The sequence below is a fragment of the Tachypleus tridentatus genome, chromosome 6 (genome assembly GCF_004210375.1).
Source record: "Tachypleus tridentatus isolate NWPU-2018 chromosome 6, ASM421037v1, whole genome shotgun sequence".
NCBI classification, from domain to species: domain Eukaryota; kingdom Metazoa; phylum Arthropoda; class Merostomata; order Xiphosura; family Limulidae; genus Tachypleus; species Tachypleus tridentatus.
The window spans coordinates 162,997,055-163,015,952 of NC_134830.1; the positions used below are offsets into that span (position 1 = coordinate 162,997,055).

The window sequence follows — 18,898 nt, forward strand, 5'->3', positions numbered from 1 at the left end:
AAATAAGTTGTTTATGAACAAAAGAAATGCAATTTTAAATACTTTTTCAAAGGTTATAATGAAAACATACACAAAACTTTCCAACGAATCTCCCGAGAAGATGAGTCAGGCTTTCAAAGTGTTTTTTTTTTTTTTTTATCACGGTCGACAAGTTTTGAACTAATACATTTATAGTCTCACTCTTTAAATAAGGGGGCGTATAAAATATCACTCTTTAAATAAGGGAGCGTATAAAATTTTGCGATTTGGAATTAAATATTTACGTAGTTAATTCTCGTAATTGCAGTCGTATCCAGTATTTTTCACATTACTCACAATTTCTACGAATTGATGTTGGTCTTTGCACCAGTGGTAGAATAGCACCATTAATTGTTTATCAAAAGAAACCTGTCACCACAAAAATGCGTCCGCACTTTGGGGTCATGAGCGCATAAATAAGTACGATTGTCGAAACCCACTACCCCGATCATCACAAAGTAAAATGTGAAAAACCTACAATGTTTTGTAATTAAATATTAGATTTATAGAGGGCGTTGGGTGACACTTACCGTATCTTTACTTCTTTGGATAACCATGACTCGTGCTTGTCAAAACAAATCAAGATGGAAGCAATCTCCTGTAAAGATATCAAGTAATAAAGTAATTTTTTTTAATTTGATTTTTGTTTGTTTTGCAAAATTAATTGGAAATATTACGTTAGAAATATCAAATCTGTAGTGTTTTTCCTTTTCTGTGACATAATTTCGAGGTTTATGTAATGCTTTTGTATGCAAGTGAAGGATTATTAGCTAAGGTGAAACACATACAGAGTTCAAGGTTTATTGTAATCGGCTTGACAATCGTTTTTTGTTGATTTTTTTGTCTCTTCGTTTAGGGTCGCCTCTAGTGGATTAGAATTAAGTCTGAAAGCTTATAACTTGAATAATTGGGTTTCCATGCCAGCGATGGGCAGAGCACAGATATCCCACATCATGTATCTTTGCGCTTAGGTCTAAATAAACAAGCAAAACAAAATTCGTTTAGTTTCGTACAACTAAGATGTCAGCTGCCGGAAAGAAATTCTCTGCACAAGAAACCTATGATGTCCACATCGACCGTCTCGAGAGCGAAGTCGCTAAACATTTCTCGAGGCACGAGCAAGTCAATGAAAGTTACGTCTTTTCCTCCATGAATTTATTAGCGCGATGACAGAAATACCAATAATAAAACATGTTCTAGTGATGAAAATGTTTTGCTGATTGTGGAACAAATAAATAGAAAAGAGTTGTAATTTATATCGAATGTAAAATAACTACAACAACGAAACTAATAGAACATAAATGTCTATGCGATACGTGTACATTCATTTGGTAAATACAAAACATTGACCGAAATGTAACAGAAGTGTCCAAGAACAGTCCAAACTGACAGTTTTTCACATACTCAGGTTTTTATCGATACACAATTTCCCTCTTCTGAATGTGATTGTATTCCTGGAATTAAAATGAAGAGAAAACTTCTTACATCATAACCCTCTACATAAATAATTTAAATTCCACCTTCAGAAATAAATCATCAGATTTCACCACGAGATATTAACTGTATGTGCTCTATAGCTACTGATAGTAATACATTCTCTGTATATTTTGTTTGCCCCGATAAGGATAGACCAACAGGGTTTTGTTTGGTATGGTTTGAATTTCACGCAAAGCTAATCGAGGGCTATCTGCGCTAGCCGTCCCTAATTTACAGTGTAAGACTAAAGGGAAGGCAACTAGTCATCAACAACCATCGCCAACTCTTGGGCTACTCTTTTACCAACGAATTGTGGGATTGACCGTTTATTATAACACCCTCACGGCTGAAAGAGCGAGCACGTGTGGTGTGACGGGGATTCGAACCCGCGACCAACAGGGAAAAACTCGCCTAGAGGTTCGATCTATAATAGAAAATATAATTCTCTATTATGACATAGAATAAAACATTATAAAGAAAACTACTGTGATTGGTAAACGTAGTTTAAGATTTAAGTAGGTATATTTATCTGTCAAAATATACATTTGTGCAACTCTAGTATTCCAAAAAAAAAAAAGTCTTAAACGATTCACAAAACTCCTGTTCTTGGAGTCCACATCGTAATAACAATTAAATTTCAGTAGATAATTGACCAAGGATTTTAGGAAAACTTTTTAAAAATAATTTGTACACATTAATTTTCGAGATTTTGTTAAAATGTTGGCATAATATAGTTACATTGTATCAAAAATTATTACAGTGTAACAACGAATTTTAAATATCACTCGCATTATACATCACCAACAGAACGCACTTCGGCAAGGTAATATTACTACTTATGGACAAAAGTTACCTCAGGCAAATATTCGTGGAGCGTTTACACTTTAACAGATGATTCCAATTACCTCATTTCTGTCACCTAGATTATGACGCATCTCGTTTAAGCCCTAAAAGCTTGAGGTTAATTATGGCGTTGGTTTTGTTTAGGTGCACCATATCAATATAGCTTGGTTTGTTTTGAATTTCGCGCAAAGCTACACGAGGGTCATCTGCTCTAGCTGTCCATAATTTAGCAATGTAAGACTAGAGGGTGTGTGTTTACTCATAGCAAAGCTACATAGGGCTATCTGCAGAGCCCACCGAGGGGAATCGAACCCCTGATTTTAGCGTTATAAATTCGAAGACGTACCGCTGTACTAGCGGGGGGCATAAGACTAGAGGGGACCATCTGCTCTAGCCGTCCCTAATTTAGCAATGTAAGACTAGAGGGAGGGCAGCTAGTCGTCATCACCCATCGCGAACTCTTGGGCTACTATTTTACCAACAAATAGTGGGATGAACCATGACTTATAACGTCCCCACGGCTGAAAGGACGAGGATGTTTGCTGTGACGAGATACAATTGAACATGCAAGTCATAAAATATTTGTACTAGACTTTCCCCATTGTTCAACATGATAAAGATAGACAAACGTAGAGTAATTTGGAATCAATAACGACACCTATAACAAAATTAATACAGACCAAAATTAGGATAATTATTTTTGTAATAAATACGTTTATCTTATTTTAGTTTTACAAAGTAATACACCTGAAAGAAGAAGAATAATTGGTGATGAGCGAACAAACATACATCATCCTTTGAAACAAATTAAAGTAATAAAAGAAAAGCTTAAAACATCAAAGTACAGAAAATATACATTTTAATCTGAAATATTTTGATTTGTATTTATAACACAGAAACCTGAATATCAACTGAGAGACGATTTCACGTAGGGTATTGTTAAGCCTTTTTTTAAAAAGAAAAGAAACTTATTCTGTCCACCAGTTGGCAAGCTATAAATTCAGTAATAGTCGTGGCAGTTTGTTCGTTTCATTACTTCTGACAATAGCTACGTAAGGGATATCTACAACAACCGTTTCAGCTGATTGGCTAAATAAAACAATGCGTAAACTGGACCCACCATCACCTCTTAAGCAATCACTCTTATGTGAACAAATAATGGGATTTGACTGCCATTCTTATAACTCGCCCATGACTCCTAAAGGTGGAGCCATTTTTCTGCGCGGTGACGGGGTGCGAACCATGAATCCTTGAATCAAGATTCCAAGCATGTTATCTACGAAGCCAGATTCTGTTCCTTTCACAGTATACACAAACTATCATACCACTTCTGCTTTTTAAATCTGGTAGGCCTGACCCTTCAAATCCAAATAGAATTGTACTTTGATGTTAATATTCTGGCTAAGAAAAAAACCAAAAACAATTTTCGAGGTGCAAACTTTTAAAATTTAAAATTAATACCTTCGTCACTTTACCGATTTTAAATTATAGGGAACTTTTTTTTCCTTTTTTTTAAATCACGAGAAATTTAATATTTATATTGTTATACAGAACGACAAGACAATTTCTTACACCTAATAACTGCCTGTCTGTACAGTTTCTCAAGTGTGATACTTTTAAACCACACGGAATACAAGTTATTTTGAATGTTCAGTAAAAGGAACAAAACTTGTAAGACTATTTTCTTACCTCGTTCGTATTCCAACGATGTCTATAAGATGAAAAATTCTCTACCCTGGGTAAATTTTGTAGAGTCTCGGGTAACTCGAGTCTATCCTTGTCTAGCAAACGAAAACAAGCGTAATTAAATATTTGGATAAAACTTTGTCCTGTTCCAAAAGCGTTTTCAAACAACTATAAAGTGAAGGTAATAATACAGCTGTTTAACTACATCCAAACGTATTGTTAATGTGTGAACAGTACGGCTCTTAAACTATCGAAACATAAATTTAATGTGTGAACAGTAAGGCTGTTTAACTCTATCCAAACATAATTCTACTGTGTGAATAATAAGGCTGCTCAACTCTAAACATAATGTTAAAGCGTGAATGGTATGGGTACTTAATTCTATCTAAACGTAATGTTAATGTGTGAATAGAAAGGCTGTTCAACTCTATCCAAAAGAGCTATAAAACAAACACAAAAATTAGGGTTAAGAGTACAAAATAAAGTTAATTTCTTTTTAGTTTACTTCGATATAATGATGAAGAAAGTTATGTTAAGGAAACTACATTATTAGTCCTCAGAATCAGTAAAGAAATTCCAAGGCTAACAACAAACTTTACTAGTGTCAGAAAAGTCAAACCTCATGATTTCGCACGATTCGAAAAGTATATCGTTCACTGTTTGCTGTTAACTACGAAGCAACACAATAATCTGTTCTCTGTCTGCCGCGGATGTGAAAATCCTATTTTTAGTGTGATAAACCTACAGAGTTACCGCTGAGCCCCGGAGAGCAATTTATAAAGAGTTTCTTATATTTGTCACAAAAGGTTCATATTTATATTGTAGTTCTATTTGATTTTGTATTCAAAACACAGAGTCTACTGGTAGGTCAACTGTAAGTTAAGAGGCTTAAAACGTTAAAACCCAAGGCTCAATTCCCCGCAGTCTATAGAATGTAAATAGCTTATTTTGTAGAATTGTGCTAAATAGGGGCAAAGAATAAACAAACAAAATAGGCCTAAACAAACGTCTATATTTTTCTGTGTAAAAGGCCCGACTTGGCCAGGTGGTTAAGGCATTCAACTCGTAATCTGAGGGTTGCGGGTTCGCATCACCGTCGCACCAAACACGCTTGCCTTTCAGCCGTGGGGGTGTTATAATGCGACGGTCAATCCTACTATTTGTTGGTAAAAAAGTAGCACAAGAATTGGCGATGGGTGATGATGACTAGCTGCCTTTCCTCGAGTCTTACACTGCTAAATTAGGGACGGCTAGCGAAGATAGCCCTCGTGTAGCTTCGCGTGAAATTAAAAACAATCCAAATTCTGTGTAAATGGTGGCGTTACCTGTTGACAAAATATTATTGATTCGCAGAGAAACATTTTTATAAATTTTAAAATCAATTCTTTCCAGACATAAAATTAATATCTGCTAAATTAGATTTCTTACGAATTGATTTTGCACTGCCATAACCATTTCTAGATGCTCATCTACGGACACCACGATGAAAAGACAGTATCAGGTGTGGCGCCGTCTGGTGTCTGATTCAATAACTAAATATAAATAAATTTAATTAATTCAATAATTAAATAGAAGGAGCCTTTCTAAGTTGTCAGCAGTCACTAAAGAGCAGTTTCATTTATTTTCTAACTCTTCAATAAAGAAAATACCCCATACTTTGATACCTGAAATCTTGACTTATCAGAGGTACCATCCTTTCTGGTATACCGAACCGTTTTGGTGATATATTTGTTATTCGAGTTGAATGATACTGTTGACATATCAAACATGCTTCAAACGTAGGTAGAAAAAAATGTTTAATTTACGAAAGGAACGGTTCATAATGTATTCATACAAAATACACTAATTTTCTAGGTTACATCCTCAAATATCACGGACTAATGAATATAAGAAATTGACATTTTTCAACTATGAAAAGACAGCATTTAAAGCGATATTTTTATAAAAGATATTTGCATTGAACCTGATGTTTTTATTTCTCAGATTAGAATTATAGTTCGGTATCGCGGGTTCAATAAACTATTTGATTAACAAACAGTCGTATTTATATGTCTTTAAACATTAAAATGCGAGGGCTGGTGGGTGTATGCTAAGTGAACTGTTTTCTTCAGTTTGCTTTTCGCTACCAGCTCTTTTAATATACATGCAAAACAGAATGTGTCTCTCTTGAAAAAAACAACAAATAAACAAATTAAGAGCGTAAAATCGCTGAACAAACGAAAGATGGCTGATGATTCGGAGTACGAGCCTTTTGCATAGCAACTTTTTGGCAATGCAGTGGCTCTCTGAAACCTTCACTATAGTACTTCCAATGATGCCAGTCTATATGAAAAAATGATGTGGTTTGAAAGGTCTTCTGCAGTCAAGTGCTTGTTGGTTCTGAAAATTATAACGAAATTCAACATTCTGGTTGTAATCGAGTTTCAGAAAATATAACAAACGAAAAAAAGGAAACATGGTTTGTAACAACCAGGGTTAATAACGTTTTATTTGTTTGTTTTTAAATTCAATTCTACGCAATGTTACAACTACGCTCTTAACCACCAGGGGGCGACTAATAAAGAAAAATTTTAAATTATTATTGTTGAAAACGTGCGTACTATAAAGTACAGGTGGACAGACAGATGAATAACTTTTATATGCAAATAAACTGACAGACACATACATCCGCGGGGTTACAAGTAGGGAGACAGACAGACAAAGAAACGGATTAAACATAAATTGTAAAGAAATAGAAAGCCAAACAAAATAAAAATAAATCGATTCAAGTGATGATATAAATAGTGGCGCTTTCGGCGTAAGAACACGATTGCATGTATCTTGTAAAATAGTTATCCAGCTGAAAGTTCACATATTACCAATACACGACAACGAAATATTGGAAGTAGAACAACATTAAGCTTGCATAACACAATACGCAGTAGTTCCCTCTGTGTGATATGAATATAACAATAAGACTGGTAATCCATATCACATTATTCTTTCCTGCTTTCCATTAAGAATGCATGATAGCATTCCAACTACACCTAGTCAGTTACGTGTGAGCTGATCCGAACGTACTTCGCTCAGACCTAGACATATATATTGCTACAGAAGTTTTTATTCTGTGTTGAAACTACGAAAAATATATTTTTTTTAAAGATACGACCAGCACAGAGACGGCACCTGCTAAAAGGGTATAGATACATTATATTTACTTCTATTTTCGATTCCTCTGAGTAGCTCTGGACTGAATGGCAAAAAAAAACTGTTTGTAAAGCTTTAAACAGGAACTTCGTATCACCTACAAAGTTGTTCCAGGAAAAAATAATGGATATTTGTTAACTGGCATCTCTTCGTTAATGCCATACGAGTTTATTGAACTACACTGCTTAGTTCTATTATATATAAGGATTTGCGAATCATCATTCGTAGGAACACGAAATAGATAGAAATCTGTCATGTTAGTTACTTGCCAGTTTGTTTACAAAGTTTGTTTTTTTAACAAATATATACTTAGTAATAATATATTTGTTTGTTCATAACTGTTTTTCACAAAGCTACACAACGGTTATTTACGCGTAATAATCCCTAATTTTGAGCTGATAACTGACAGGAAGGCAGAAAGTGTGCGTTTTCTAATAGCAAAGCCACATCGGACTATCTGCTGAGTCCGAACAGGGGAATCGAACCCCTGATTTTAGCGTTGTGAATCAGTAGACTTACCGCTGTACCAGCAGGGGACGGCAGTAAGTCAACAAACACCAACTGCAAATTCTTGGCCTTTTATTTTTTAATCAAATAATGCAATTTCATAGTCCGTTTTATTATGTATTCCCAGCTCCAAAGTGCGGAGCAGCTTTTCGCACTAAAGGGACACGAACCATGAACCCTCACCATCCGACGAGAATAACCGCTAGGTCACGTGCGTCCCATCTAGAATTCTAGGATTTAAGAAAAATCTAAATAGTTTTCACATTTTATCACAAACCTGTTTCTTTATGCCTTTTTACTAAGTCAGTTCTTACAAAGCCAATATTTTTATTTCGAAGTGTTAAAGGGGCCCGAGGAACACGGATTGGTCACATAAGACAATGTTGTTACAGAATAGAAACAAAACATTGTAGTGACATACGTTGCTGTCACTCTTGTTTGTTAACCATGGACGTCATGAAGATTGTTTGTTTTTGTTTTTTTGAATTTCGCGCAAAGATACACGAGGGCTATCTACACTAGCCGTTCTTAATTTAGCAGTGTAAGACTACAGAGAAGGCAGCTAGTCATCACCACCCACCGCCAACTCTTGAGCTACTCTTTTTATCAACGAATAGCGGGATTGACTGCATATTATAACGCTCTTACAGCTGAAAGGGCGAGCATGTTTGGTGCGACCAGGATTCGAACCCGCGACCTTCGGATTACGAGTCGAGTGTCTTAACCATCTGGCCACGAGTTATGAAGAACCACAGACATATACATATAATTGAGTCGTATTAAAATATATATATAAACAAGTCTCCAACAAAACAAAACTAGTGCATATAGACTCTTCAAAGTCTGTGGTAAACAGAAACTTTCGCCCAGAGTCGGTGAAGTCTTTATCGACCAGAGGTAGCCATCACGCGGCGCGCGTGCAAGTTGCACACGAGGCCAAACTTTGCGACACTCCTGTCATTTGTAAAATATATTATTTCGTGGTACAAAATACAAATTTTACTTGGAATGTTTTCGCATGTGTGAAATGTTAAAATAAATATCATGAACTTCTTCACTGAGCTCATTAATGTTTTTTGTTTGTTATAACCCCGTTTCTATGAACTTTGGTTTCAAGCGATTTTCGGGACCAGTACTGTCTTACTCAAGGTGCAGAATTTACCATTGACACAACTGCTAAAAATGTCAGTCACTCTCTGTCTTCTGAACAGTATACACAAAACTTAAATTAAGTCAGTAATTCTTATGGTGATTCCCTGAGGAAAACAGTAATTTTTTTTTTTAGAATGACTTACTAAAGAAACTGGTAATTTGTCTTATAATGACTGTCTGAGGAAATCGGCAACTTTTCTTATAACGACAGACTACAGAAACTAATTATTTTTACAAGTACTTTCTAAAGAACTATTTAAACAGTTTAATAATCTTTGTTCACGTCTTTAAAAAGAACCAAAATTATTAATAATGCAATTCTTAAAATGTAATTTCTGTAAACAATATTAATTCAATATAGCGAAATAAAGTAAGATTTTACTTTTTACTATTCAATGTTCGTCTGTGGTCTTCCAGTCCTGGTTTCTGCCACTGTGTAGCGAACATAAATCAATCTCCTTTATAAATATGTAGTTATTTATTAATGCTCGCAGGTGTTTTAAGAACAGATCGACTAGCTAAAAAGATTTTGTGTATGGCTGTAGAATATTTGAACAACATCGAAATATAGGAGACATGTATAGAGGAGAGAAACAGAATGAGTAATATTTTTTGAATTATCAATTAATGTTCACGAGTTCGGTTGTTTTTGTTTGTTTTTTGAATTTCGCACAAAGCTACTCGAGGGCTGTCTGCGCTAGCCGTCCGTAATTTAGCAGTGTAAGACTAGAGGGAAGGCAGCTAGTCATCACCAGCCACCGCCAACTTTTGGACTACTCTTTTACCAACGTTTTGACCGTTACATTAGAATGTCCTCATGGCTGAAATGTCGAGCATGTTTGGTGCGACCGGGATTCGAACCCGCGATTATCAGATTACAAGTCAAATGCCTTAACCCACCTGGCCATGCTGGGCCATGAGTTCGGACACTTTCTTAAAACAAATATTGTGTCCTTGTGAGCAGGATTCCAACTGAAACACATTAGAAACTTCTGTCATTTTACTGCTCAATGTCAAGTCCTGAGCAATTTGTAAATTCGAAAACTATTCATCACGGTTCATGGATAATCTATAATTTTTTATTTATTTTTTTTTTGCTTCAACTGAACGAGTTCTCTACGGATATTCCACGAAAACAAGAACCACCCGTTACCATGACAACGAAGTTCTCTCCGAGGGCTGTGTAATACACTACTAACCACGTAAACACGTACATTAACTCAAACGTCACAACATACTTCTGGTATGAATGCAAAAGTGTTTCAGTTTTTATTGTTCCGAAACCTAAACGAAACCTACGACTCGCACGAAACGAAACACTAACAAAACTTAGATGTTTCTTTTAAATATGTACCTTACGACAAAAAGCATATTGTTATCATTTCGACTTAAGTAACTGAAAATTGAAAATCGAATTTTTCGTGTCTGTTGCAGCTTTGGTGCCCAACAGTAAACCACCGTGAAAACTTACCAAATATTTTAACAAACATGACACTTCCTACGTTTCTTTCCAGCTTATCTCATTCGTGTCGATTTGTGCGTGTTAGAAGTACGCAGGTAAAGTAGAAATCTTGTGACTGTTTATCATTCAAATTTAAATTATGTGACAGTGGCTAACGTTTCATTCAGCTACGCTTCCTACTGACATTTGTAAGTATACTGAAACGTAGCCTCGCGGCCATATTGGTGCTAAAAAACAATGTTTCTCGTTTGGATTAATGGTCTATGACTGTATTTTTTGACTTAATAAGATTTACTTTGTAGTTTTTCTAAACCGGCAGCTTTATTTAGGGTTAGGCTTCGAAATGATAAATGTTTTTGTTGATACCCTGAGAGTGGGAAGATTCGAACCTAAGAACTTAAGAGTTAGAAATGCGGATTTAAATTATTGGATGACCCCCCCCCCCCTCTCAGTGGCACAGCGGCAAGTCTGCGGACTTATACCACTGAAAACCGGTTTTCAATATTCGTGGTGGGCAATGCACTATATGCCCATTTTGTAGTTTTGCGCTTAATTATAAACAACAAGGTAATTAAAATACCTTAAAATTTAAATTAGAATGCATCGTATAAAACTCTTTAATTTAGACTTAATGTTTTCTACGTATACAAACAAAACATAGGAACGTTTTGTTGTCTAATGGAACATTCAGCAGTCGTTGCACTAGGGTTTGTTTTGTTTTGAACTTCAAACGAGTAATGTTCTGTTCCTTTTCTTCCATCAAAATTTGAAAATACATTTCTCCGAGTGCGACTTTTTCTAAACATTCGCCCTAAACCTTAAGTTCCGTATAACAGTATGGCGACTCAAGACTACTCTAAAAATTACTAGGAAGATATCACAGGACCTTAATAAAAAAATACTTCCATAAAACAAAAAACGGTGATTTTTCCTTAGGCTAGTCTGTAACAAAATATCGATACTTACGGGTCGAACTCATTTTCAGCAAACGGCGAGGATTGTCTCAATAGTAAAATATAAATTCTGGCATAAACATAAATGTCTACTAACATCTGAGATTTCGCCACATGCTGATGAGTATATTCGGTAAGACATTCGTTTAACCCGTGGTAACACCCACACACTTAACACTCAGGTGTAACATTTTCGTAAAACTGCTATGGCACGAGGTACTGACTTACTACATTACGCTTTTCGAGTTGAATGCGAGATAGTCGAGTGCAATTTCAAAACGACACCAGAGCCTTATACTACGTATTAAAAATGACCAATGTCCGAGCTTTAGGTCACTTGAAGGACGGAGAAACGGTCAGTTAGTACGAGCAACGAGAAACTGTCTATGTCAGCAAGGTCTGGCGCACCCTGGAATAATAAGTCAGTCTTCTTTCCTCGTTACAGAGAGGGACAGTATGCCTTTGTCAAATTATTGGTTTATTTTCCCCTGGTGGTCGTCCTTAGTACTATGCTTGATTATACCCGTACATTATCTCGCTGATCCACTGAGTTCGGCTCAAATTCAGGGCGACATTTTGTTCTATACAAAACTCTAACGACTTCGATTAACGTGCAGAAAAATGGAACGTTATCAACGATATAAGTTATCAAAATTATATTATTTCTTAAAAATAATGGTCATAAATGTTTAAAAAATGTCGAGTCTGCTTTTGCAGTTAGAATATCTTGAATGTATGTTCTTAAATATAAAAATGGAAGGGGTATTTTGTATAAGTATCCCTAAACGTTCAAGATAATTAAGATAGAAGAAATGAGCCAACGCATTTAAAGAAACTAACCGAATTCTTTTTGATGTGACATTACTAGTTCAAGAATTTCACAAATTACTAGGTCCATAGTTAATGTTACTGGCTTGTCGCCAAACAAATCTAATCATCCATGGATAATATCCTGGTGGCAAAAAGACAAAACTCAGTCCAATGCCTAAACCACGAAAAATAAAGCAACAACAACAAAAAACAGGTTAGTAAAAATACTGAGATACGTAAAAATTCACAAGCACTCATGCAAATGAACAGACAGGTAGTCTAATACTGTGTGAGGAAGATTTGAAAATGAGTCTGTAATAAGAAAGTGGCGGCCCTGGTCGCACCACACATGCTCGCCCTTTCAGCCGTGGGGACGTTACAATGTGACGGTCAATCATACTTGTCGTTGGTAAAAACGTTGGCGGTGGGTGGTGATGACTAGCTTTCTTTCCTCTAGGCCCGGCATGGCCAAGCGAGTTAAGGCGTGCGACTCGTAATCTGAGGGTCGCGGGTTCGCATCCCTGTCGCGCCAAACATGCTCGCCCCTTTCAGCCGTGGGGGCGTTATAATGTTACGGTCAATCCCACTATTCGTTGGTAGTAGAGTGGCCCAACAGTTGGCGGTGGGTGGTGATGACTAGCAGCCTTCCCTCTAGTCTTATACTGCTAAATTAGGAATGGCTAGCACAGATAGCCCTCGAGTAGCTTTGTGCGAAATTCAAAAAAACAAATAAACAAACAATCTTCCCTCTAGTCTTACACTGCTAAATTAGGGACGGCTAGCGCAGATAGCTCTCGAGTAGCTTTGTGCGAAATTCAAGAAAACAAACAAACAAACAATCTTCCCTCTAGTCTTACACTGCTAAATTAGGGACGGCTAGCGCAGATAGCTCTCGAATACCTTTGCGCGAAATTCAGAAATAAACAAACAAATAGAAAGTGGGTGTGTCGTTAACTGTTGAATACCTGAGCAGCATGGGAACTGATGTTTCCTGTAATGGTTACCGTCAGGCTTCAAATCGCGTAATTAATTATTTACGTTCGTTTGAAGCTGTTTCACTATCATATACTTCCACAATAGTAAACTTTCTTCCACATTCTATAACGTACATCCCACGTGACTCAACTAACTTATGATCTATCGATAAACAGATTATGTAATTTTAATTTATATTAAATCAGTCATGTATTAAACTTCAGTTTAGTTAATCGCTCTTTCATAGTCTTGACTCATTGATTGTTTTCCCTCCAACAGTGTGACTCATTCAATTCGTTTTCCCTTTAATATTGTGACTCACTAGATTTATTGATGTATTTAAAACGTCAAATATAGTGACGTCATCGCATAAAAAAGGAGAAAAAAAGCTATCGATACCAAGAACACTCGTACCAGCTGGTATGTACCATGAAACTCTGGTAGTTTTCAAAGATTGGCATCATGAATATATATACACTTTGTTTACCCAATTATAACAGTTTGAACTTCTAAATAACATTGCTAATCTGATGTTCTATCGTTACAATCGCAATTATTTATGTAAAAGAATTTTCCATTTGAGACAGTTAGTGAGGTGATTTGGACAATTCAAACAAACAGCGAAGTAGAAACTATTCAAATATTGAATAAAGACAAGTTTTTCAAATTGTTGTCTCATCCCAAAATGCATCATCCCTCAAATCCTATAATGTAGCATCCCGAAAGTTTCACACCCTACTGATACGATATAGAATGTGTTATATTTGTGTTTGTGACAGGTAGAAACATAATGAAAACTTTTCTCTAAAAAATAAAGAGATTATCCTGATAGTGTTAAAAATGCCTTAAGCTCCGACTTATGTATACGGGCCTATGGTGCTCTGCCTATCGCGGGGATCGAAACTTGATTTCATCGTTATAAGCTCTCGGTCTTCCCACAGAGCGTATTTGATATTTTCAAAATTACTGATAAAGAAATGAAATATTAACTGTTGCCAGATAAAAGAAAGTACGAGTAAAATAATATAGTCCAAAAATGTACAGAAGCCCCCCCGTAACACAGCAGTATGCCTGCTGACTTACAATGCTAAAAAACCGGGTTTCGATACCTATGTTTGCAAGAGCATAGAAGCCCATTGTGTGTGTACCTATGTGCTTAACTTCAAACAAATAAATTATATTTTCCTACATCCGATCAAAAATCAACACATTCTAAGCGTCAACTGTTTATCACGTGGAATACAAGTCGTCATTTCGCTCCATGATGTAAGTGAAATACAGATTTCGACCTTCTTAGATTAACCTGAAGACGATCTCAGAAGGTCGAAACGTTGTTCTCTGCTTTATTAGTAAAACTGTTAATGCCAGCCGTCCTTAAATACATTTTTACTTCAAGTTGGTTTCTCGTCATCAAGAAATTTCTGGGAAGGTCAGGTACATTTTCCATCTCTTCTTCCCTCCTGAGTTCAAGGGTCGCAGGTTCGCATCCCCATCGCGACAAACATGCTCGTCATTTTAGCCGTGGGGGCGTTATAATGTGGCAGTCACAATCCCACTATTCATTGGTAAAAGAGTTGCCCAAGAGTTGTCAGTGGGTGGTGATGACTAGTTGATTTCCCTCTAGTTTACTCTGCTAAATTACGGACGGCTAGCTCAGATTGGCCTCGAATAGGTTTGCGTGAAATTCAAAACAAACCAAAACCTGATAATGTTAAGTTGTGGTAGTGAAGTTTTATTAACGTTATCAAGTTCGTAATGTCTTAAAAATAGATATATTTCATATTTTTATTTATATATAGCAATGACCAAAAGTCACTATCCAATACAGTCACCATGGTCAGTTCAGAACTGTGTAGTTACTTTTGGTAACCCATGCGCACTCACACAACCAACACATTCTACCATCGGATAGAATTAACAGCTTCTGGTCAAGATGGCGGAAGGTGTTTATATGTGTTTTTGAGCTCTGCAATTGATTTTTTTTACTGTAATCAAGTGAATTTTAGTATTACTTCAAGGTTCCACTGTAAAAAAAAAAAAAGTCCTAAACCGTAATAAGAAGTAAAACAGTTGTTTTTGTTCATGTGAACCAGAAAAAAAATTATTATATTACTGTTCATTCTACAAAAACGTACACAACGACAGCCAACCTGGTGAGTGTCATGTTATCAGAACCCGATACCTGATGAATAAACGTTGGTGATAACATCCAGGAGGATGTTAGAAAGTTAGAAATAAAGTATCGTTAAAAGTTTATTGCACATTTTAAAATATATTGAACATTTCTGAGATCATGAAAGATTTACACATAACAGAAGAACTAATCAAAGTTTGTTTGTTCTGTTTTGTTTTTTAATTTCTCGCAAAGCTACACTAGGGCTATCTGTGTTATTCGTCCCTAATTTTGCCCCCCGCTAGTACAGCGGTATGTCTCCGGATTTATAGCGCTAAAATCAGGGGTTCGATTCCCCTCGGTGGGCTGAGCAGATAACCCTTTGTGGCTTTGCTATACGAAAGACACACACACCCGTCCCTAATTTAGCAGTGTAAGACTAGAGGGAAGACAGCTAGTCATCACCACCCACCGCCAACTCTTGAGCTACTCTTTTACCAACGAATAATGGGATTCACCGTCACATTATAACGCTCCCACGACTGAAAGGGCGAGCATGTTTGGTGTGACGGGGATTCGAACCCGCGAACTAGTATAGTAAACAGGAATTCTGTAAATTCCATAAATAGAAATGTAGCAAAGACATTTATTTACGTGATGGTTGAAATAATGATGTGACATTATGAACATTTCTTGAACAGTGTTCAAAATAAAATTTGGAAAAATTCCTGGCCCCCAAGTGGCGGTATGTTTGCGGACTCACACCGCTAAAACTAGGATTTCGATACCCATAGTGGGCAAAGCACAGATAGCCAATTTTGTAGCTTTGTGCTTAATTGTAAACAAACAAACAGATCCCTGTGACAGGACTGTTGAGAACAGGAGGTTTATGGAAACGCTAAATCTTTCCAGACTGGTTGTAGAAACCGAAATGCTATTTTTGCTGTAAAATTGGTATACATGGCATTGTACACACAATAAAACATTTTAAGTTTTGTCATAAGAGTGGACTTGGTGACCAAAGCAATAAATGGAAGCTGTTGGATTTGGCATTTGTAAACTGCAGATTCTCTTTACAAAGGTCATGTGCAAATTATCGATGTGCTTTTCAGAACTGCTCTTTGCACCCTCTCATACAAAGCGCAGAAGCGTCTATCGCACAACGCATGCGCGAACTGATGCAACTACACAGCACACTTCAATAAATTGTCGAGTCTAAAGGCTAAGTACTAAAAAGGTTGAAATAAAACTGCTGAAGCAAGTGATACATATTTGAGCTTTCCACAGTTGTCCAGAAGGTATCTTTAGTAAGTTACACTGGCGTAAGACTGAAGCAAGTGTTGGATACTGAGCTTTCCATAGTTGTCTGGAAAATATCTGCAGTCAGTTACACTGGCATAAGACTGAAGCAAGTGTTCGATACTGAGCTTTCCACAGTTGTCTGGAAGATATCTGCAGTCAGTTACACTGGCATAAGACTGAAGCAAGTGTCCGATACTGAGCTTTCCATAGTTGTCTGGAAGATATCTGCAGTCAGTTACACTGGCGTAAGACTGAAGCAACTGTTGGATACTGAGCTTTCCATAGTTGTCTGGGAGATATCTGCAGTCAGTTACACTGGCGTAAGACTGAAGCAAGTGATATATATTTGAGCTTTCCACAGTTGTCTGGAAGATATCTGCAGTCAGTTACACTGGCGTAAGACTGAAGCAAGTGATATATATTTGAGCTTTCCACAGTTGTCTGAAAGATATCTGCAGTCAGTTACACTGGCGTAAGACTGAAGCAAGTGGTATATATTTGAGCTTTCCATAGTTGTCTGGAAGATAACTGCAGTCAGTTACACTGGCGTAAGACTGAAGCAAGTGATATATATTTGAGCTTTCCATAGTTGTCTGGAAGATAACTGCAGTCAGTTACACTGACGTTATCATATGCAAATACACACACAGGAACAGTAATCTGTAACACGTGTAGATCATTTCGGGAGTTTCTCTATGTAAAGATCGACTTCCTACACATTTCAAGTAAAGGATACTCTGAATACATCAAGGCAGTTAGTGGTTCCTCCCTTCTTATTAACCTGGGGCGTGTGATGCGATAACTAGAACTCAAACCCAACAAAGAGCACGAGCTCACAAGATCAAGTTCTAGACCTGCGATAATTATTAATAGCATTTCCAATGTATCCAACAATGTAAGTTTGAGTGTGAACAGTTAGTTTAAACAGTATATTAAACACTGTATTCTTGTGGATCTGTCATGGACAAGATTAGTTGAAGAAGAAATGGACACAGTATATGTACCTACAGAAAATTGAGGAAGAAATGGACACAGTTTATGTACCTACAGAAAGTTGAAGAAGAAATGGACACAGTATATGTACCAACAGAAAGCTGAAGAGTGGATGAAATTCCAGACCATTGACCTTTATAATGTTTTTATTTTTAATGTATTTACATATTAAACGTCCAATACCAAAATATTCTTCAGTTACGTAAATCATTATGTGTTTTACCAACAGTTCAAAGTATGGTATGTTTCTGACTGCGAATTTTGTACATAATATTAATTAAAAACGCATATTTTTGCAGATGAAACACGAAATAAACAGACCCATAATTTGTTATTTTTGACGAGAAAGGAGATTTAAAACATGTTACCTAGTCATGCAGATTTGTTAATATTTTTAAATTAATTAATATTTTCACTTCTGTAAACAAATATTATCGTGTAAGTTGAAATTATAAAGCCTCTTGATGGTCTGTGTTGTTAAGAATTTGATTTTGGTAGCTTTGTTTTTAACAACAAACAAATTATAAAACGACTATACTTGGATTAGAAGCCATAACTTTTAAAAGCAGCTCGTTCGGTGTTAAATTCCTTCCCTATTTACCCTTCCCCCTCATTTTGGTGGCTCAGTGATAAACCTATAGGTTCACGATACCAAAAATCGGTTTCTGATACCCGCACTGGGCAAAGCATAGAAAGCCCATTGTGCAGCTTAGCAACAATCAAATCTATCATATATATATATATATACACACCTATCATATTTACATACCTCTAATTAAAGACAAAATTTAATAATAACTTTTATTTACTGATTAGGTACAATGTAACAATCTAAATATTATATTTCTATTTAAAACTGGGAATGAAAATGAATTTATAAAAAGATTGGAACATTTTATGTTTACACCGTTTTATCTTCATTGATTCCACATACGAGTTACCATGGTTCATGCTCCTTGTTTTAATCGTATAACATCTGTTTTTGAGATTTCGTTTGGCACACGTGAGTCTTGGATCTTTAGTCTGCGAGGAGAAGAAGTACATGAGTGCAGAGAACTCCGAAAATAGTTTGGTTTGTTTTTTAATTTCGCGCAAAGCTACTCGAAGGCTATCTTCACTAGCTGTCCTTAACTTAGCAGTGTAAGACTAGAGGGAAGGCAGCTAGTCATCACCACCCACTGCCAACTCTTGGGCTACTCTTTTACCAACGAATAGTGGGATTGACCGTCACATTATAACGCCCCCACGGCTGAGAAGGTGAGCGTGCTTGGTGCGACAGGGATGCGAACCCGCGACCCTCAGATTACGAGTCGCACACTCTAACCCACCTGGCCATGCCGGGCCTCGCGCTAAGCTACACGAGGGCTATCTGCATTAGACGTCCCTAATTTAGCAGTGTAAGACTAAAGGGAAGGCAACTAG

General features: G+C 36.5%; 1 protein-coding gene across 1 annotated transcript in view; it reads right to left on the minus strand.

Annotated features, from left to right (window-relative positions):
- The window catches only part of LOC143254328 (calmodulin-binding transcription activator 1-like), a 34,722-nt gene extending 22,975 nt beyond the window's left edge, over positions 1-11,747 (minus strand). Inside the window, exons 1-3 of the mRNA XM_076509315.1 lie at positions 11,297-11,747; positions 4,027-4,118; positions 549-616 (exon numbers count right to left, since the gene is read on the minus strand). Coding sequence (XP_076365430.1) covers positions 549-616; positions 4,027-4,118; positions 11,297-11,309 — 173 coding nt within the window. The 5' untranslated portion in view covers positions 11,310-11,747. The remainder of the gene's footprint in view (positions 1-548; positions 617-4,026; positions 4,119-11,296) is intronic.
- Positions 11,748-18,898: the final 7,151 nt, after the last annotated feature.